Source organism: Microchirus variegatus, assembly GCF_963457635.1.
Source record: "Microchirus variegatus genome assembly, chromosome: 3".
In the NCBI taxonomy this organism is placed as follows: Eukaryota; Metazoa; Chordata; class Actinopteri; order Pleuronectiformes; family Soleidae; genus Microchirus; species Microchirus variegatus.
In genome coordinates, this window is record NC_139804.1 from 13,678,432 (window position 1) to 13,702,233 (window position 23,802).

General features: G+C 38.5%; 1 protein-coding gene across 1 annotated transcript in view; it reads right to left on the minus strand.

Moving 5' to 3' along the window:
* Positions 1-7,066: 7,066 nt before the first annotated feature.
* adgrd2 (adhesion G protein-coupled receptor D2) overlaps positions 7,067-23,802 on the minus strand; it is a gene marked incomplete at both ends in the record, with an annotated part of 38,505 nt that continues 21,769 nt past the window's right edge. The window contains 6 exons of the mRNA XM_083886835.1: positions 7,067-7,213; positions 7,299-7,357; positions 12,558-12,705; positions 12,838-12,891; positions 13,036-13,077; positions 18,269-18,389. Of these exons, the coding sequence (XP_083742961.1) occupies positions 7,067-7,213; positions 7,299-7,357; positions 12,558-12,705; positions 12,838-12,891; positions 13,036-13,077; positions 18,269-18,389 (571 nt within the window). The remainder of the gene's footprint in view (positions 7,214-7,298; positions 7,358-12,557; positions 12,706-12,837; positions 12,892-13,035; positions 13,078-18,268; positions 18,390-23,802) is intronic.

Genomic DNA, 23,802 nt, shown 5'->3' on the forward strand with positions numbered 1-23,802 from the left:
ATTGTTGTAATCTGGATCAGATCCAGGTGAAACTGAGTCATCAGTGGGCAGATTCTTACCTAAATGAATGGGACTATACTTGCAATTGTGCACTGCCTTTTTTTAAACATGCACAGAATCAGGACCAAACTGGACCTTGTAGATTCACCTCTCACCCAAGAGGCTTCTTCAGTTTTTAAAGTTAGCGGTGTCAACTACAGTCGACGGAGAGCTTGTTGTTTGCAGAGGGGGTGAAATCGCGACATTTTCTGAAAGGCCACTTTTGCCCGGCAAGATATTTTGACTTAGGTCAAGAGGCTCTAGGCTCCACCAGTGCAGAATCACTAACATGGTCCGCCCATAGCTGCTACCTGCACACAAAAGTGATAGGAATTTGAACGTTAAATCTGGTCCTTGGTGTGAGCTCAGACCATAATATATAATTGTTATCGACAGACAACACACTGTGGCCTCTTCAGACTAAACTCGCTCTGCTTTTGTCAATGTTCACTAGTCAGTATCGTTTTGTTCCAATCTATTGAGATGTTAATAGACTGGTAAAATGTGAAAAGGTAGAGAGAAATAAGACACAGACAAAGAGAGGAGAAGGAGGTAAAGAAAGAAAGAAAGAAAGAAAGAAAGAAAGAGTGACCTGAGTGCACACTGTGCTTTGTGGGCAAAAAACAAACAAACAAAAAAATAGAAAACAGAGCAAAGCCAGAGTTGCGTCTGGTGACATTTATTTTCAAGTGTCTTTAGAGAAGAAAACGGTGCCATGTCACGCTCACATTTTCAACAGTGTTCTGGTCATTGCTGCTGCAGAGACTGCAGTTCTGTTCTTTGTCTATATCAGGGTGATGAGTTGAACCATCACTGTGCCGCTGACATATTCCTCCTGCATACTGAATCGATTTTATATGAAGCTTTATCAGACCCAGGCCTCTACCAACCCCACACACCTGATACCTAACCTGAACTTATTGGCGCCTTCAAATGAGGAGTTGTTTACCGTGTTTACATGACGTTTTTGAAAATCTTCAAGTTGTGGCTTTTTCTTTAACACCCCATTTTCCAGTCTGAGCCCAGAGCCTGCACTGGCTCATGCCCACTCCCTCGTTGACCAGTCTCATTTGAAGGCACCAAATGGCTCCACAACAATTCTGCAAGTAGCATCAAGTGTGTGTTTTGTGCCCACGTGTATGAAAACCCTTTGTAAAGGCCTTTCACCTCCTCATGAAGATGACAATGATGTTCACTGCCACTGGACAAACTGTGACAATATTGTGCTGCACACCTTTCACACTGTGGACATTTCTATGCGCATCCATCAAGTTGGCACATTTTTAGACCATCGTTTGAAGGTTTCGTAGACAATCACTCCACTGGCCTTAAATGAATGTCTGTTATCACTCTGTACAGTATATTATGTTGTGAAGTGAATATCTACTACAAAGACGAAGATACATTTCAACACATGAAAAAGTTCTCCGCTTTCTGTCGAGGTCAAAGTGCTACTGTATGGAACTGATTCTCTTGATATTTGCCTTTGTTTTTGTCCCCTTTTCCCCTCCTTCCTGTGAGTTTACAGTATGTCCAATCTTAACCTGAAGTGAAGAGACAGTGACCAAGCTTTTTTTTTTTGTTTTTCTTTAAATATATTTTATTGTAATAGCATCAAACCAATAAAACTGAAAGAAATAAAGCTTCATATGTATGTCTGCTGTTATTACTTGACAATTAATTGCCTTACAAAAATGAACTTTGAATTCTGTGGAGCAGCAGGCTCATTCACTTATCAGTGTTATTTATTTGTGTTCAAATGTGTGCTACCTTATCTTGGTTTTGACAATGGCACGTGATTTAATTAAGGAGAATGAATTTCCTTCATATTTACCACTGACGAGAGGCCGAAACAATAAACAACGCCACAGAAAGAAGATGTCTTTGCTTTGACCGTAGAAAATAAAACATCTTCATGGACACTGAAGATATTTTTTTCTGTCCATTTCTCACACTCAATACATTTGACACACAACACAGTATAAATAAGGATTGGTGTGAACATATGTAATTCAGAGCTCATAGTAGGCATATATATATATATATATATATATATATATATATGTGTGTGTGTGTGTATATATAGTTGTACTGCTGCAACTCAGCCTCCAGGATCCATTGTATGCTTCCACATATTAGCTACCGATATATGTAAGCTCATATTTTGGAACAAAGAAACGTTTATTCATACGTGTAAAATCAATATGATGTATGGAAGCAAATATGTGCCATTATCCAAATTAAAATGCATTAACAGAAATGCTTTTTGCATTTTCAGAATGGAGCTGCATTTTGTCACTCATTAATAAAATGAATAATCAATATTTCAAAATGCATTTTCATTTTCAAATTCAAGACTGCTCATTCATTAATTAAAACGGTAAAGAAAATGAAATTTAAGATTTCATTTTCCAAAACATCCTCCAGCAAAAAGGTAACAAAATTCAATTTGAAATGTCAAATTTGAAAATTAAAATGCACGATTGAAGAACAAGGGGCGTGGCCAGTGACGTCACTATCCCACGCCGCTCCGTATTGCGAACTCATTTGAATTATGAGACATTTTTTGCAATGAAAACGAAAAGCATTTCTCCGTGTGCTTTGTCCTTTAATTAAGGCACAGAATAAGCAGTGTAGAAGTTGAAGATTAAAATGCAGTTTGGAATATTGATTATTAATTTTATTTTTGAGTCAAAAATGCAGCTCCATTTTGAAAATGAAAAAGCATTTCTGTTAATGCATTTTAATTTTCAAATTTGACATTTCAAATTGAATTTTGTTACCTTTTTGCTGGAGGATGTTTTGAAAATACAAACATTTTAATTTTCAAAAATTAAAGGGTTAGGGTTAGGGTTAGGGTTAAAGGGTTAAAGCATCTTTGACCTTGAGAGTCAAAGATGCTTTCCAGCTCCATTTTGAAAATGAAAAAGCATTTCTGTTAATGCATTTTAATTTGGATAATGGCACAACTTTGCTTCCATAATGATGGGACAGAATTGCTTGAAAATTAGAATAATGATAAGAATTGCCCCGTTAGATTCAGTCCTGTTTTTCCTTCATAGTGTCACAATCTACTATCCAGACAAACAGCCAGCAATGCTCTCATAACATTATGTTTAGGAATACAAATACTGTACTCAACAGTTTGATCTTGACTATAGTTCATAATGTATAATAATGATTGTTGACATCACCAACCGATACATGCCAGATGAGAGTTTAGTCTCAATTTACGTAAACACTGTCGCTCCAGAGGTGTTGACATGCATGAAACCACTTGCCAAAACAAGCGTGTTATTTGGTACATAATGTACAAATGATTTGCAAAATAGCAAAAAAACAACAACAGCAAACAGGCTGAATGTTATCTATAAGTTGGAACAATGAACCCATTGTATTTTCATATCATTTACAGACAAACAATTGTGACACAGAAATTAGCAGCCTTGAACAGGGCGTATAAAACAGCTGGCTAGGTAGCTATCAAGTGGCTGTTTTGTTTAGTCTGACTTTAGCAACATCAAACACGGGAAAACATGTTGATTTGACACATATGCAACTATTTTCCAGAACTTGTGATTCAATCATTTTATTTGGTACATAATGTACAGAAATGTGGGTTACAATGTTCCCCATGTTGTGCAGCTAAGTAAAACAGCAACAATTTTTTGTCTGGTAGACTACCAGCTTTAAGGAGGAGCAACAATAATCCAACTTTCCATGTTCATACCATACAGTACAGTACAATACAATTCATCCACTGCAGCTAACTCGAGCTTAGCCTTCAACAGGTTTTCATAAAAGACCTAGCTAGCTAGCTATCATTCAGCCATTTATTTTTTTAGCCTTGTCTGACTTAAGCGACACAATTAGATCAGTGCTTGTTTTTCCTCTTTTACACACCATCACTTCCTGTGTGCAGCAGAGGCACAGAGACCTCTGTATTTGTCTGTTCAACACAGGGTGTTTTACAACAAGATTAGCGTAGCAATAGCCTCAGTCTATGAGCTGGGAATACCCCGCAACCATCACACTCACAGACGGTTCGTTTAAAGTGTTCCGTTAATCTAATCCCCAATCTGCAAGGTTTTTGGACTGTGGGAGGAAGCCGGAGCACCCATGTGCATGCAGGGAGAAACATGTTAATTCCATACAAAAAGGCCCGGTGACCTTGAGAGTCAAAGATAGTTTCCAGTAAGGCCTAAAACCTATAAGATGACAACAGGACAATACAGTATGTCATTCACCACTAGTTTGCAAACATGAGGTCAGAAGAACGAGAAAGAAGACTAATATTAAAATGAGTTTCAGTGCTTTATAGACAAATCCAGATGCAAATTCTTCCCTTCATCTACTGGATTGTGACTCTCCACAAATAATCACGTTTAGCAGAAAATACAGAACTTAATGGCCACTGCATTTCAATAAATAAAGTACTATGCCATAATATACAGATGTGGTTGTTGTGGTATTGTTATTATCTTATTTGCTTGCTGACAGAAGGGTGGAATTGATGTTACAGAGCAGATACAATATACAGATGGCTTACAAATGCTGGATTCATTGATATGTGCTGATAAGCTCATGTTTAATGCATATCCATCAACAGCTGTCCTTTGTGGGTGCATGCAAGCCATAATAGTGACCGCAATAATGATAATAATGACGAATACACGTACGTCTACGCTGGCAGATACACTGTGAGTATAGAGTGTGGTTTTATTGAAGCAACATACACTTGTACATTTTTAATGGAAATATTTCTAGTGTACTGTACAGGCTGCAATACAACCAGTTCACAGCGAGGTCTATGGGCAGACACACAGAATGATGGTAGGCCTACGGGTTTTTGAAGTGTGGTTGTATGTTGTATGTATGACACGGTCTCTCAGGGAAAAGGATTCAACTTAAAATGTCAAATCTACTTGAGAATATACGTTTATGAATATAAGTTTCAGCCACTGTAAACCTGCACCATAAAGAAACAAAATGAGTGATTTTACATTTACATACATTACACAGTAGTACACAGGAGCTGTTGATCCACTGCTGCTTTCATTGGTAAATTCAAATGTGCTGCTTTGTGACAGATTTACCTCAGCTAACACAAACAGCAGAGCTCCAGCTGCACCTGTGTCAACCGTGAGCTAAAAACACTGCTTCACTCTATGACTTTGGTGTGCAGAATGCTTTATAACGAGAAGATATTATGGAGCGTTGATCGATTAGAATGTTTTTTTTTATTTGTGGCGGCCATATTGTTTAGTGAGCATCCATGTCTCAGGTTTCTTGCCACAAGGGGGCCCTGACAGTGCAACCACACTTCATAAAATGTGAACTATCCCTTTAAAAAAAATGACTTTGATTTGTGTTGACTGCCCAGTAGAGTGGGTGTGTTGCTCATTCACTTCCTCAGGTGTATCCAGATCTTCCTTCTCTCCAAGCTGAGGAACAAGATCCGCCTCCCATTGGCAGTTCAACAGCCTGCAGTTGAATAAAGGCAAAGCCATTAGCTATGACTCTGGGTTTAATCTGACGTGTGATGTTGTTTTACATCACAGAGTATTTGTGTTTGAAGGAGGGAAAACAAGATGGGAGGGAGGAGCGAGTGTGAGAGAGAGTGAGAGAGCAGGTGTTGGAGTGCTTAATGGCTGATAGCATGAATAGGCAGCTCTGTCGATTCCTGATTAAGGGAATGAACTTCCCCTTTGTCTTGGTGGTCAACAATGACCACCGAGCAGCAGCAGCAGCAGCAGCAGCACTCAGCACGTCGACATCTCTCAGGCGTTTGTCGCAGATGGAAAAACGTTTAACGAGTGCTTTTTCAAACTTTTCTCTCGCTAATAGAAGCCAGTGACAGCGACTTAACCCTATGGAAATATGGGGGTGGGACCATCTGTTGTGTCAGCCTGCACATTCAATTCAACAAAAGACACCGGGGGCAGTTTTTCACACAGGTAAAAGGAGATGATCAATGAAATCTACTGCTGCTTTTGCTCTTTCTCCTCAGGTCACTTCATTGGAGCTTTTTTTATTTTTTATTATTTCTTTTGCTCTGATCCATTCCCTTCTTATGCTCTTATTGTTTAGACTGACGCCATGAATGGACGATGTGTTCTGCAAACACTGGCAGCCTGAGACAACAATCAAAGAATTACAAAGAATAATTTGTTATTGTTAGTCTGTGTTTCCCATTGAAGCTGCCAGAAACATTTTAAAATCCGATTTTTTAAAAAGAGAAAGAGAGAGGCAGGACACACGGTTACACAGTGGCAAGCATTGTTGCCTCACAGCACGAAGGGCACCAGTTTGAATCCCGGTTTGACCAAGAGGAAGACATTCCCCAAAATGATGCCTAAAAAGTGAAATTAAATATTGTTTATGTGCTGTTTCTATGTGAATGGTGCCTTAGTCTCTGTTCTTTATTTAAGCAACGCTTCTTCAGTTCATGCCAGTGTTCCTATTTATAATAGAACAGTTGAGCAGATAATAGAATCTCTCTCTCTCGTTCTGAACTTTTACATTACGCTGTAAGGTTTTATGGAATTATGGATCAATATCACTGCCCCCCCAAAAAAGAAAAATCCCACCTACTGTACCTTTAATGTTGTTTAACAACAGAGTCTCTTTCGTTATAGGTATAATATTTGTATATTTCTTATTTTTCACAACCTAACAATGGAAGACGGGTATAAGGTGATGTAAGCGTTGTACTTGAGGCGGCAGAGCTGAAGATTCCGAGGCCTCATTTATAAAACTGTGCGTAGGTGCACCTGAAACGTTGGCGTACGTTTGAAATACAGAAAGCCATGCTTCCATCATCTATTCATTCAGCCAGTTTCTCCTCTGTGTGTACACACAGGTCAGAGTTTCCATTAAGGACAGCACATTTCCTGCCAAGTTCGGTATTTATCAATACCAAACTTTGCATCGAAATTTGGCGTATGGCTTCTTTTGTGCGTAAGAGAGTCGAGGTTGAGATGATTTGGTTGAGAGGAGGGATAGTGATTGTATTGGACAAAGGATGCTAAAGATGAAGCCGCTTGAAAGAAGACATGAGGACAGAAGAGGACACAAGGGAGAGGACAAGATGGAGGTAGATGATTTGCAGTGAAGCCAAAAGAAGAAGAAGAAGCTTTGTACCTGATGGTTTGAATGCAGTCAGCTGCACCACCTTTAAGAAATAACAGTCAAATTCAAGTATGATGTATGACAACACACTCTATGGTGACAAAGCAACAACTGTACATGCTCCTTACTTGGTTTCCTGATGCAGGTTTGAGAGAGAAACTCACAAAGCTGTCCTTTCTGAAACTCTCTGAAAGGCAAAAAACAAACAAATCAGGTTATGTTTTGAGACAAGCAACAGAAAGAACAATACAAAGAAAGATGTCAAGATGTACATAAAAAAACCCCAATAAACATTGAATGATATCAATGCGTAGTATGAAGCTGTAATTCTCTGCCTCTTGCCTTTGTTCAGCTCCGTCAAGTGCAGCTCATGATTCACAGTTACAGAGTGGCAGAAACAGAAACCTTTTATTATTAGTAATAAAATAATATTGTAGAATCGAATATCCATTTATGTGATAGGTACAGATTTTTTTTAAAAGTGTGGTTGTATCAGGTACTGACACATCGTCACACTCTGGAGAGTGAGCCTCACGGAACTTTTCAAATAACCCAAACATATAAACCCCTTTTATATATACTGAATACAACTAAGTTATTCCTTACTTTATATTTCTACAGGCAATTCACTTATAAGCAATTATTTACCAATTTAACATGAATACATCAATGTACTGTATCAACAATAAGTGGATAGCCCTCTTCTTCTCCAATTACATTTCTGTCAGGCTTTACAGCATTAGACTAAACACACTTATCCTGCACCTGATTTAAGCTCTTCAGCCAAATCATCCCAGAAATCTGGTATATTTACACATCTCATGTAATATAAACATATCTAAAATATGTTTTATGTTTGAACACAGTTGTAGAAGTAATAGTATAGACTTTTTTGTGACCTTCTTGTGTTGTAAAATATTATTTTTGTAAATATTTCATATAATACTGGAGCGACAAACCTTAAACGTGATTAACCTGCAATACCATGTTAATTTATCAAATAAGACTACATTTCTACAACAATAGTTTAACAACAATGTAACAATTGGTTTCTTAAAACTTCTCTTTAATCCACAAAAAAAATTATAATTCAATAATATGAAGAATCAGCTGAAATTATGTTATTGTTTTGGAGTTTATTTTATTTTGCATTTGTATTGGGTTTACAATTATCCAGGCTCCACCGAAGCCACTCTCGTGTTGTTTTAATAAAGTTTTAAAACTTTATTAAAACATTGATGGTTGATAATGGATAGATGGATGGTTGGACATCAGGTAAACTCCTGACTAGACTTTTATTGTTTTTTTGCATAACATACAATTTTACCGTGTGGAAATTAAGCATTGGACTTCAAATACGTTTCAAAACAACAAGCTAACACTGGTGCCTCCTCAGGTTCTGTTCCTCACCACAATCAAATTTCAGAGGAAGCCTGAATTCACCGCCGAATTGTAAAAACCTCTGGGTGAAATCGATCTAGTACCATTCACGAGAAGGTTATAGGACCTTGAGGCACCAACTATGGAGGTACATGGTGTGTCTTTACAGTATATCGTGCTTTTTTAATGACCACTCATAGCGTTTTACTCAGTCTTGCATTCCGTTTGTACCTATTCAAACATTCACATTCAAGTGTATCTACAGTTTATATACAGCACTATTTTTACACACCCATCATCAGAGAGCAATTTAGGGGCTTAGTGTTTTGCCCAAGGACACTTGAGCACACAGAATAAAGCAGCCACTGATCAAACTGAAAACCTTTTGTTCGAGGATGACCTGCTCTATCTACGAAGCCACAATCATGTTCAACTCAAAGTCTTATTTTTCTACCTGGAAACGATTACAGACCGTTCTATTTGATGTAATGTATCATGTATCTTGACCTTTACTCCAAACTCTAGTTTTTATTAGGTTTATTTCTAAGAACAGACAGAAAATGAAATGCATGTAACAGGCATTTCATTGGGTACACCTGTTCAACTGCGTGAGGACACAAATATCGAATCAGCCAATCACAGAAGATGGTTGACACGATAAGAAGAATGATGATATTTTATTCATATTGTCCGAAAACAGGAGGCTTTTTTGCTTAAACCTAACCAACCACCATTAGTCTTTTTCTGAGCTTCATTTATTTTTATTATTATTATTTTTATATTTTACTATTCATTTTATTTTACCATGCTATCTAGTTTATCTAGTATTCTTAGTTTTACGTACAGATTTTCTACGCTCCATTTTATCTGTTACTAATTATGTTTTCTTTTTCTTTTACATTCTTTTACCTCTGGTTTTTAGTACAGTTTTATAGGGATTTTCCATTATACAGTTTTAGCACTACTCGGTCCGACTCAAGTTGAGCCTCGACTCCTTTTTTTTTTGAGTATAAAATTATAAAATCTAAATTATTGGAATCATACCGAAAAGAAATTTATTGTCCAGACAAGTAGTCAAATTAATTTTGTTTTGATTGTTTTTTTTTTTTGGTAATTTTCATGATGAGGCTCTATGGAAGCCTGTTGCTGCCAGAAAAAAAAGGTATAAATTTTTTTATCTCATAATTATGACTTAATCTCAAAATTAAATTTTTTATCTCATAATTATGACTTTTTATCTCATGATTATGACTGTATCTCATGATTATGACTTTTTTAAAATCTCATAATTATGACTTTTTATCTCATGATTATACATTTTTTTTTGAACTTTGTTGTGGATTGGGATCACTTTGATCCCAAAAAATCTGGATTAAATTGATCCCATCAGAAGGGTGGATTGGCAATGGATTTCAGGCCCAAAATGTAATGAAATTGTAAAATTGTATCAAATAACACTATATTTGCATCATGAAGTATAGCCTACAAAATATCCTATTTATTCATAAGGTCTTAAATTGATTTGTTCATCCACCAGGCTACAGTGATTAGAATTTGCCCTCCTAAAATAATCCCCCAAACAGCTGTCAATATTGACCACATATAATGGCCGCGTTTCCCAGATACGATCTTTCTTAAGGACTTAAGAAGGCTCTTAAGAAGAAATGGCTAAGAAGGAGCGCTAAGATACGAGTGTTTCCCAGACGCGTTCTTAACTTCCTTCTTAGGAGAACCGTAAGATCAAGCCAAAGAAGCTTCTTAAGAAGCTCTTAACGAGAGCTGTTCACCACGGTGGTGCTGAAACTGAATCAATCGATGCCAGGCAAATCGATCACCCACCGCTTTATCAGCGCATAAGTCACACACAGCGCCCCGTGGTCCCCCCACACAGGTGCAGTTAGGCTCAGGGGCGCCTGCAGGAATTAATGCTATATGGTACGCACGCCCATCAACGTTACACAGCCCTATAAAGGCTAAGTTCCCTTTAGATTTGTTCTAGCGTGCCGTTAACGTATGGTGTTTTGACAAGCACACCAGTTGTCTACATCGTTATTGCCCATCTGGAATAACTCCTCTAGCTTTACTGCGTCCATCCTCCATCCTTTCTATTGTCGTTGTTTATAAGAACTTGCGATATCCATGATGAGTACTGAGTTAGTGGATTAGCTTCACATTATGTGCTGATAACCATATATATATACAATAAAAAGAAAACGCGCGTCTCAAACAAAGTGTTTGCACGTGGATATAGCATTAAGTTCATTTTGATAACGTGTGTGTGTGCCATCAGGTGTATCCAAGTAGTAATCAAGCCCATTAGCGCATATTTCCCCCCCGTGAATATTGGCACACACATGTGAGAATGGAAGAAATGGCAGCAAAAAAACCAAGCGGGCACCATCGTTTACCGCGGAGGAGATGGGCGTGTTGGTGAACGAGGTGTGGCAGCACCGTGAAGTTTTATTTGGTGGAACTAAAGGAAAGAAAAACATCACGGTGAAGAACCGTGTATGGCAGGCTATAGTGGAGAAGATGTCCCCCTCCAGCCCATGTGGCCTGCGTGACTGGGGTGCTGTGCGAAAGAAGTGGCAGGAATTCCAAAGCCAGACCAAGAAGAAGAGTGCCCAGGTGAGGAGGGAAGACATGGGCACGGGTGGTGGAGCACCGGGTGGGACGACCCTCACTCCCGATGAAGAGAAAGTCCTGTCCATAATCGGGAAGACGGCCTCTGAAGGCATCACAGGGGGCATTGATGTTGAGGACGAGGCCTCTCAGAAAGTGAGGAATTATATTATTTTATTATTATAATTATTATAATAATTTTATGTGTAGTACTATAAACTCATAAACGTGTAATTCAATAACAGTTTTTTCTTCTCTACTATTAGCCTATGTTTCTTGCGCCAGTGGTCCACAGCTATGAGCGCATTTCAACATTGAACATTGTTTTATTATTTCAAAAAGTGGAGGATATACATTTCCCTGATGCGGCTTGATCACTGTAGCCTAGAAATCTAGACGCCCCTAGCGGCAGGCTGTGATCACTGAACATTTGAACGCTAAGAAGGCTGTCGAGAGTGGGTCAGTTTCCTTCTTAGTGAAAGATCTTCTTAAGCTAAGAGCGACTCTGGGAAACACGTTCTTCTTTCACAGCGTTCTTAAGAGCGCTCCAAAGAAGATCTTAGCGAATCTGGGAAACACGGCCAATATCTTTAATTCGGTCACTAATTCATGTGTATTCATCACAATCAAAAATAGTTTTGTTTTGTTTTTTATAATATTTTTTAGTGATGCATGCAATGATGAAACAACAAAGCAATGGCAATGAAATCCAAAACAAACCAAATCAGAAATAGTGTCTAACTATTGCGATGTTGAGCAGAACAATACAAGCAAGGGTTATGTTCTGTGTTTCCGCTCTCAGGTAGATAAGGCATGCAAAGCGCCTCTTTAGAACTCCATTTAAACGCTCAATTGCATTCTATATTCTACTTTACTACTACTTTACATATCTATAGTTCTACATTGTTGATTTCCTATCCTATTTGAGCTCATCCAGATTTGGTGATCCTGAAAAGTTTCTATACGGATCAGATTGATCCAATCCGATGTTGCTTTTTGATGTTGTGGCTAAAAAGTAAAATGGATTATGTGACCATGGATAGCAAAAAAAAGGATTACCAAATCGGGATCAATTTTATCCAGATTAAATCTTTTGAAAAACTGGGTAATAATGATAACTTTTTAATCTCATAATTATTACTTTTAATCTCATAATTTCGACTTTTTATCTCATAATTTCAACTTTTTTAATCTCATAATTTCAATTTTTTTAATCTCACAATTATTATTTTTTTTTACCTCTTTTTTTTTTTTTTTTTTTTCCTGGTGGAAACAGACTTTCATAAGGCTTTGACCGCACATCGTTTGATTGATTGACATCAACTTGAACAATACAAGTCAGATATACTGTTTCTAAATTGTGAACATTGTTCATGGCGCCCTACCGTTCTTGATGACCAGAGAGGCGGATGTTGAACTGGGGGGTCCGGAGGTCTCGCTGGTCTCAGGGCTTGAGGTTGGGTGACTGCGGCACCAGGAGGAAGTGATTGGTGCCCTTTGGGAAGGCAGGAAGCTGGTTGGCTGGGAACAGTTCTGGAAATAAATCACAACTCAATCTTGAAGCAACAATATCCTAAAAAATAAAATAGATACAAGCAAATATACATGTGTAAAAAGGGATTGTACTATATTTTCTGCACTGGACTGATGGACCTGATCCCTCACCGTGAAAGATAAGGCCTTTCTCTTCTCTTTGATCCTCTTTATGGCATTCCTCACCTAAATGAGAAGCAGTGGTTTACACCCAATGGTTTTTTTCTCTAAAAGGCTGCAAGCCTCACATACTGCAGAAAACTATGTTCTAATATTCTGCCGCAGTGGTGACAGGTGGTGGCGTTCAATAGAGCTAAAATGCCTTCTTACCTCACTGTTGTAAACTGCATACACTAAGAAGATGTACAGGCCCTGTAGAGAGGACACACACACACACACAAAGCGTGAATGTGAAGGAAAAACAACTCTTAATGCATTCTGTGACAATATAAATCTTCGCCAAGTCCATTTAGCGCTGTGCTCTGACATCTCGAACAAAATTGTTTCTATAAAAAGACAACCACATATTGCAAAAATCCCCCCCTTATATTCTCTATCTGTGTGGGTTTTCAACTCCCTTCTGGCACAGACTTCTGTTAGATGCAGTGGGGAGTGGCACTCAGACCCCAGGCAAACTCAGAATACTATATATCCAAATTGCCTGTTTTAACATGCAGTCTGCAGGAGGAATTGGACACAGTCATGTAGGTCAAATGTGTAAACCACTCATTTTCCCATACCAAAACATCTTGGGAGATCGAGCACCTTACAAACATAATCCTAGACTTACCATAGATACATAACACATAGATTTGAATAGCCATGTTTTCTGTGACTGGTTATCATGACGGGAGCAATGCTTGGCAAATTAATGTCAGTACCTCGTACAACCTCACTTCCAAACCTGAACGACCACTTTAACAAGTCAAAACGGAAAGGTCATCTTTACCAGTAATCGAAGAGAAAACCTTCATCAAGACCATACAGAGATAGAATATTAAAGTCACTGAGTGCAGAACCTGTACATTTATGTTCACAGTGCTGACAGAGTAGTGGCCTGTCACATCAACAGGAAAGCTGCTCTATTGATTTGTGCCTGTTACACAGAAAACTGATGGCTCAAAGCAGCGCAATAACACTGTGTTGTAAAGTTTCCTTTACAGGAAATTCTGAAACATCAAATAGAATTGACTGATACACCTCTTTTATAAGCACATTTACAAACCAGGTACAGATTTGAAAACAATCTGACATTTTCAAGGTTACTTAAAGCGGACCTAGAGTGGTCATGTTGCACATAAATGTTAGTAATGGAGGTCTACTTACATACATTGACTTGTTTTAAAAACCTCCTAGTTGCTGTAAACGAGCCGATAGAAATCCTTCTTTTCTGACGCTGTTCCTGATATTTCAGACATAAATCTCACACCCAGAAGACAGAGTCTTGTGATTGGCCAGTACTATTCAGCACATCCGCTCTCAGAATCGCAGCTCCCCCCTCTGGAACGGTGGATGCACTGCTCCTCATTATCAAAACATTGTTTTAACAGTGTTTAAAAATAGCTTCTTCACGACTCCCCGCCGCAGTCCCTTTTATGACTTTGACCCGGAGTCAGACCCAGAGTCAGAAGACACTGTCGCTCGTGAAACACCTCCACAATGGACGTTATTCTTCTTCTGTGGTTCAATGTACGCAACCGTATGTGCCCGGACTAGTGCCCGGAGCAGGAGGATCTGCTGTTCAGGAGAACTGCTGTTTACGTAACCGGACCAGGTTTTTTCAGAGATCTCACTGAGCCTGAGATTACAATAAAACACAGCGTTCTCAGTAATGGCTGAACTGTTTGTTTAGAACCTTCAGGGCTTCTTAAACAAGGTAATGACGCAGATACACACTAAAAAACAGCGTTAATTTTAACTTCCGGGTGCTCATCCCTGTAATATTGGTAGCGTGACTGATATGCATTCACCTTTTCATCACCTTTTTAGCCAATTCCAGCTAACGCAGGGCCAGAGGAAACTGGAGAACCCGGAGAAAACCCACACACACACAGGAACCACTCTGCTATGTGGCCTTGGGTTGCCAAATAAATTTGCAAAATATTGTCCAACCTCTTGCTTAGGATTTATTAAATAACTTTCAAAAAAATGGATTGCAATTTGGTTTCAACTATTGCAAAATATGGCAGTAAAAAAAATCTGAATATTTATTTATTTATTGTATGCCATTGTGTCAGTATTAGTATTTCCTTTCTACCATACACAAATAAAAATGTCACTGAACTTTTGCTGTGTCACAGTAACAATGAGCACTCAAACACACCAGATGACTAAATGACTAAAAACACACTCAAAACCACTGCACTAGTACATTAAATACAAAGTAGGCTGTGTGGTTTCCTGCCTGTCATTGGACCAGGTGGGCGGAGTCAAATTGCCAGTGATCCAACCAAGTGAAGGAAGCTACAAGAAGTGAGTCTGAGAGTCAGAGCGCCTCGCTATTCTGTGTTAGAGATTTGTTTCTGAGTGGCACTTAGTTACTTATCTTTTTATCTCATTGCCCTTTCTTTGTAAGCACCGTAAATCAATGAATATTTGTTTTATTTATACTGTTTATACATGTGTATGTATTGTATGTAAAAGCACTTGGCTGTTTTTAAAGGTGCTATACAAATAAAGGTATTATTATTATTATTATTATTATAGTTGTATTCTGAGAGGTGAGGAACAGGTCCAGCACAGGTCAATAGATGAACTGATCTTTTTGGATGGAGTTTGGTGGACTGGTGTGGCCATGTGACCTTCATGTGCAGGATAATCATGTGGTGAATGAACTATCATCATGAGTGTATCAAAAGGACTTCACCTTACATCAGTAGCTAAGTAAACACAATAGAAGCATATGTTAATCATGTTTTTAACTGTGAACTTGTGGTGTGTTGATTTTGTCATAAAATGATAATAAAAAAAAACATCTCTGCTCTTTTATGAAGTATCTATTGATGGTAAGCAGTGATAGACTCTGACTCCACAGACTTTCAGTACCTGCAGCCCCTTAAAATTTTTTTTTTTTTGTCGGTATGAAATGAAGCTGGCCCGCAGAGTCGCCCTCCTAACTCCATGAGGAACTCCTACTGTAGTGTTATCTGCCCTCAGCTGGACACTGGCAGTAAATCTAAATTAACAAGCAACTCTCTGGGGGTCACCCAGGGGCTAACCTGGTTTGATTCATTAAATTCTGCAGAAGAGCATGCAGGGGTGAGTGGGGAAATGAAAGACCTATACTAAGAGAATGAGAGAGAGAGGGAGAGAGAGAGAGACAGAGAGAGAGAAGATGGTAAAACATAACTGTATATAGGAAAAAAGGGGTAGAAAGAGAAGGGTGTGTGAGAGAGAGGAAGTGAGTGCTGTGTGTTATCAGGGGAGGAATGCTAGAGGTCGATGTGGCACACACACACACACACAAGCACAAGCACAGGTTCACGAAGCTATACTTGTAAGGACTCACATTGATCTTCATTCCTTGGGACAGCCTAAAAAAAGTGTTATCCCCAACCTTAACCTAAGAACAATATAAACCATAAAGCCATAAACTTAACCAGTTCCTAAGAAATTAGGAATGAAATTAATAAAGTTGAAAAAGGTCCTAAACAGGTAAAAAATAAGACATTAAAATGGGAAATTGTTTGTATTCAAGTTTCAAGCAAGTCTATATATATATATATATATATACATATATAGTATATATATATGTATATGTATATATATATATACATATATATATATAATTAACATTAATAAAACCTACATAGCGCTAAAACGTGAGATGACTGCAAACAGATGAATTGAAAGCTGAAACGCCAAGAGATGCACACACAAAGTTTTGTTTTCTTAAAAATAAAATTGTACGTTCGTTAGGGCCGCACGGTCATTTTTTGCTTCTCACGTTTACATGGATCTGATATTGAAAATGTGTGCTCCACCAATAATGCAAATCATACGGCAAACACAACACAACTGCTGCATCAAAACATTTGTAGTTTGTCCATTGTGGGCTAATTAAAAACATGGTCCTCCAAAATGGCCACGATGTAGAGCTGACACAGCTCTTAATATAAGAGGTTTTTGAACAACAACAAAAATGCTTTAAATGTCCAGTGTGGTTTCCTATGATCCCACACCGAGTGGAAGGATAACAGATTATGATCGATGTGAAAGAAGCAAAAGTATTAGCTGAAACTGAGCTTCCTGTCCTCTAACACTAACTAGTAGTTTTTTGGTTCAAATCTGAACTGTCTGACAAGTTTGTTCAGACTGGTTTCATCAGTGAAGACACTTCTCTAAAATCAGACAGTCTATGTTAATTATCACTGTGTGTTATTTGTCTGTTAGTTTTATCTAAGTTTATTGTGTGAGGTCATGAACTCTGGATGAAACTGACAGGAATGTTGTCATTTTACCCAAACTAAGCTTATTCATTCTGATTCACTTTTATTACATGGATATTTACTGTTGCTGTTATTACTTTTAATTCTATTATTGTATAATTCCCTCCTAAACGTATTACTTTACCACCATTTGTATTATTATTATTATTATATGTTCAATATATTATACAAAATATATATATTGCTTGTTTAGGTGGCACAGTATGCATTTTGTGCAAAAAATAAATATGATCCCCCAAATGGCCCTTTATAATTAGACACATATAGACACATTATTATGGTAAATGATCTGTATTAATATAGCGATGACCACAGTGCTACAGGCCTGGCATATGTAATACAGTGTCAGAGTCATTGTTGGGCGGGGGTTCATGTAGATGAATTTGTCCGCTGTTTACATTCAACTGAAAACAGAATCGACGAGACCTGTTGGTTCCAAGATGGCGCCACTTTGTTTCTGGTGTCACTTTATTGTTGGCGACTTTAATATTCAATAGTGCAGTGCCAGTAGGAAGTATGCAATCTATAGTGGGAGCTGAAGAAGATTTTTCAGTAATGGCCAAATTATTTTTCTTGAGTTGATTGAAACTTAGCAGCTGCAGCGCTGCAGCTACAGCCGGGCAACAGCGCGAACCAGCGGCTGGCTGCGGACGCAGTATGTGGGTCTGACCGGCCGCCATTACTCCCAACTTGGCTCTATCCTGGGGCCTATCATTTGTACCTCTGTTCCTAACCCCCTTGGGGTCTATTTTTTTCAGTCTCCTACCAACTTTTTGCAGATCACTTACGTCTTCCCTTACTGTCAAACAGCCCCGCTTCCAGACCTTTTAAAATATAAAGCTGTAATCATTGTGCCACCATTTCAAGCTATTTCAAAGACAACAGCCTACAGCATGACTCGGCTTGAATGCTGTTGCTGATTCATATTAGGCGGACACATTCAAGTCTCTATTGTAATAGTGTATGTGCGCATATGGAAACACTACGCAACCACAAACAAATCTTTTAAAAATGAAACGATTGTCTTGACCCCCCCAAAAAAAATGTTAAACCTGAATTTGTAAAATGAGAAATGTTTGCAGGAACAACATCACATCACATGTATGCTTATTTACCTGGAAAGCATTAAGGGCGATGAAGACATAGGCAACGACAACAGACAGATGGACCAACACTCCACACAGCCATGTGAGACCCAGCACAGGAAGCAGGATGAGCACAGGACGAGTCACGGCCCTGCAAACATCAACACATATCAGACATGTAGCAAGATATATATATTTAAATATTGATGTCATATCAAAGAAAGTGTAATTGAATTCAATTCAGTTCAGTTTTATTGATATAACCATGGCGAGGTCAATACCTTACAATTGCTACAGAGAATCCCATCAGGAACACAATGAGCATGCACTTAGCACGAGAGAAAAAAACAACTCCCCTTTAACAGGAAGAAATATCTGACAGAACGTCTGACCAATCGAGGTAGGAGAGAGACGAGAAAGGAGGGGGAATGGAAGGTTGGAAAGGAGAGGAGAAGATGGAGGTGAGATAGAACCCAGGAGCATTTCAAAAATCAATAACATTAATTTCATCATCTCGCCCATGTCTCGTTGGGCGCCCAAGCCATGTTTCAACAGGCCAACGTAACCATATAGTGTTTATAATACATTTGTTGGTGCAGTTGCATGCAGCAATATTGAATATCCTTCACCCTTCCCTTCCTGGTGTGTTGGATAATGCATAATAGCCTTCAGTTAGCAAGATGTTTGTCCATTGTGGGCTATTGAAACATGTAATGTTTACCTGAAAACTTGAAGCAGAACAGAACCACATAATATACTTGTTCCTGGTTTTTCCATGACTGGGCACATTATGGTAGAAGTACTGCTCTGTATGCTCTGTGGCAACATGCTACGTCCGTGAGATCACAGATGGTAAAAATAGCAAGGGTGGCGCTGAAAAGGCAAGGTTTATGAAAAGCTGATGCAGCCAAAATGTGCCGAATGGAGCACATTTTTTTTAAATTAAATATCATGACATGCTTCATAAAACACAACATATTGCATAATGTGCAAACCCAAATTGCTTAAAGACATGAGCACCGAACTCTATGGTGGGAAGGTAGGATTTAATTGAGTTAAGATAAAAATAAAACAGACTTCACTAAAAGACGATTGGGAAACATAATGTGTAACATTGTGTGTTCAGAGGATAAAATTTCAGTTAAGACGTGTGGAACTGTAAGACCCTCCCTTTATAATAATACAACAACCATGGCAAGTCATCATTTTAAGATTGTTACAGTATAAGAGTTAATATAATTATGAGATTTTCAAAACAATACACATTTTTATCTCATATTCTTAACTTTTGACTTACCAAAATTGTATTGTATTTCAAGTAAGTTTTATAAGCAGATGGGCTTTCATACATCTGAGAAAATCATTGGTTGCTGTTGGTGAATTCACACAAGCCACATTTATATTTATAATACATATTCTACATCCACAATTAAAAAGGGAGTATTATGACATAAATATACAGCATATACTATCATATAATACCGTCCAGTAGGAGTCTGGTTGCAGGTGGCATCTGCAAGCCACTGGTTTTCAAAAACTGATGTGGATGAAAGTTCTGAGGCTTCACAACGGGAGTTGTTTTTGCAACCAGAGATTATGTCAAATTGTTTTCGTATAAAGCCTATGGTTAAAATCCAAAGGCATTACCCTGGCTAATGTCAGACTGCATTTCAATCTCATTTGATGTTGAGTATGACCTTCAAGAGGTGTGACCAAAGGACGTAGATCAAAATGACTTTGTGCACAACAATGAATCAGACCAATGTATCAACAAATGTGCCGTTGTAGATTCCTAGGAGCAATGACTTTATATTAATGATGTCTGACAGCGTTTCCCCGGTGAGATCCATGGACTAAGTTGCTTAAAATGGAAGCAACAGCCAAATCGAAAGACAGCTGCTATTCAGCGGCTGCCATGTTTTGAAGTTGGCCGAAACGGCGTCCTTGCAAGACATTGTTTGCAGAGTGAAATCAAATCACTGGCAGACTCGACTGGGTTCACCCAGGCGACAAATGCACCATCAAAGACTGCAATTATCAATGATTTATTCAAACAGGTTCAGTTCTGCCACTTGTTGGCGACCTCCGATCTATAGAATACGCATGAATTTAACTGGTGCTCGAAAAAAATCAGAGACACATTCGCTGAAACCAAACTTCACACAGTGTTTTGAGAAGTGAGAGCTGCCACACGAGTATAGGCAGAGAGAAGGACGCGCTGAAGTGAAGTTTTCAAGGTATTTCAATAACATTTATTGAATATTTCCTCTTTGAATCCACGCCAAACATCTCTGCACAGCTATAGATTTTACTGCCTACCACAGTCACACTCCTGTTACTTTGCAATCATGCTCTGAATGATCATGGTGCTTATACAGCCAATAACCATTTCATGGGGCAAGGCAGAAAAGGTTGCTTTTGTTCAACGCACCATTGTTGTCACACCACTGCACCTGGGCAGAAAGATTGAGTTTTCAGATTCCACTGTGTCTGCAAGGACAAAGCCAGCACTCGAAATAAAAAGGAAGAGAAGGCTCTTCCCTTTTATTTTTGAAAGTCGTTTTCCCTCTAATCTCCTGAATTCACATCACACTCTTGAGCTGCAGCAGACATTTTGCTTTCAGTGTGTTTGTGAGGGAATGAAGAGACACGGTGAGAGGGGAGAAGGCGCTGTGGAATTTTCATCAGACTAAGACAAATATGTGAAAAGAAATTCTGGATGTTGGGTTGAAGGACTTTTTTTTTTTTTTTTTTTTCTGAATATGAAAAGGGATCGTGGTCTCTCTTCAGCCATAAAACATATTAACAACACCTACTAATCCATTTACTTACAATCCTCAGATTGTAGGTTTAGATGATGTTGTGCTGTGCATGTAGCGTCAGGGTGAATCATCTAATCACACGAGGTATTCAACACATTCAAAGCAGCTTTTTTTTTTTTTTTTTTTTTTTTTTTTTATAATGAAAACCTAATATCTCACTTTTCCTCCTGTGGTATCTAATTACAGATAGTTTTGGATGATTTGTACGGGGTTTTAAGTCTGACAATTGTGCTACTACTGAAATATAACACAAGTGAATGTATGGAGCACTGGAAGGAACATGACCACCATCACCTGTAAGAGAAAGGTTTTTTAAAACAACTTCATGCATATAAATGTAAATATAAATTCCTGATCCTCCACATGAGGGTTGAGGGGCTGCTGGAGCCAATCGCAGCCGACATAGGGTGAAAGGTGGGGGACACCTTAGACATGTCACCAGTCCATCACAGGGCAAACACACAGAGATGAACAACTACTCTCACTCACTCACACCAACGGTCAGTTTAGAGTTTCCAGTTCACCTCTGCAAGTTCTTGGACTGTGGGAACATGCAAACCCTAACCCTCAAATACGGGTCTTTATGCTCGAAGGCATCAGTGCTAGCCACTGTGCCGCCATGTGATCGCATAGAATTAATTCAGTAACCTACTTAGCCAATGCTAAGAATAATGTGGTCGAAAAAGAATGATTGAATACATCAATGAGTAGATGCCTCTCGATTGTTTTGAGCTGAATCAATGTCATGTCAAAATTAAACCCCACAACTCCATTATTGTGTTTGTTTTCAGTTCCCATGGAAGAACATTCGCCTAAATGAATGCAATGTCTCACAAAAGTAGTGCGTTTAAGTTCAGCATCTCTTCTAAAAAAAATAAACGGTTGTTGGCACTGCTGTGGACTCTCCAAAGACCTGACTGTCAATGCTTTTCATTCCATAGAAAGCTGCTCACACCGAGGTCTATGGCTCGTCAATGTGTTCTTTACTAATACAGGTGAACCAGGTCTCTCATGTCAATGCACATGTATATGTTTTCATAGAAATCCTCCTGCAGCACCTCAGTAAGCATATGTGTCTCTGCTCCTTCAAATGACACTTGCATACAAGTGAATGCTGTTGTAGCAGGAAACACTGTCGCCATAGCAACATAAACAGACCCTAACAAAATGAGGATGGAAATTGTGATTTCTACTCCACCAGGAACTGGCTGTCATACAATATGTACAATATGTTTTCTTCTTCTAAATAAATAATGGGTATGTATTTGTCATACTTATTTTAAAAGTGTGTTCCACTCAAACCACAGAGCAACACATTTTCTAATCCAACAACTATTTAAAAAAAAGACAATGTGCCACATTGGTGGACGATAGGAGGAAAAAAATGTTCACAACTTAAAAATGTTCATCGCATAAAACAAAACAAAGCAAAAAATAATGTTTGATGCATCTTCTCATTGTTAGAAGCCATTTCTGACTGGATTAGTGAAGTCTATGAGCTGCTACCCCTCTGCATCATCAGTTTACATCACTGGGATGTAAGAGCTGGTGATTTACTGCTGCCTCCATCGGTAAGTTCAATTTTTTTGTTATAACAGTGTTTTCAAGCTTTGCCTACACAACGCAAACAGGCAGCATTCGACCAGCTGCTCCATGTGTCCCTGTGTGAAAAACGCAAAGGTGCAAACACAAATATTCTCTGTGGACTTTGGTGTGGCCAAAGCCAAGATCTCTACATCAACCTTATTTCATGAATTATACTGTACTCTATATTATACTGTCATACATTGTCACATCTGGGGCGGAACGATCATTAAGTCCACTTTTTCCTTCTTCTATCGCTCCTCATCTTGCAGGTTGCAGAATCCAGATCCAGTTTCAACGCAATTATTATTATTATCATCATCACTGGAATTCGTATTATTGTCATTACTATTATAAGACTATAATTAATGTTGATATTGATATATGTTTTTTTCATCAACAATCTCTGCTGCTGCCTCTATAAATGGCATTATAGTACTATAAACATGCCATAACTGATTCAGAAATGTTCCGTCTTAACCTATATCCTTGCACTTTGAGTTGCCCCGTGTATGAATAGTTCTATACAAATACAATTTAATTTCTGTGCATTTTTTAAATAAACCTTTGGATCTGGACGCTGTTCGCAACATCCACCAAGGCAAACTGTGATTTGTGAATTTAGACGATAAACCAGTGACCATCGATTTCGCAAAGTAACACATACAAGAACATACAGTCTCTCTATCTATCTATCACGCACACACACACACACACGCACACACACTCCTCTTGGGTGGAGCGAGTACAATAGTCAATAGCGAGAGAATGGGAGTTAAGGTTCATGAGCCTGCTGTGGGAGTTGTCAGGGCTTATCATTTTAACACCTGGTCCAAACCTACAACTCTCTCTCTCTCTCTCTGTGTGTGTGTGTGTACTATCACATAACTCTTTGTGGGGACCAAAAAACTGATAAACCACAGGAGGGAAATTTTGTTAAAAGGTCCCTTTAAAAAAAAGGTTTCGGACTTGGTTTTAGGGTTAGAATTAAGTTTAGGTTAAGGGTTAAAATTGTTGTGCAAAGTGTGTGTCATGTTGTGGGGGCCTAAGTCTTTTTACACTGTCACATTATGGCAATTTGTCTTGTCTTTGTAACCCCTCGCTTCTTGAGAACTACGGTGGCTTCCACCGATTAAAAATGCTACCGTCGCCTTCTAC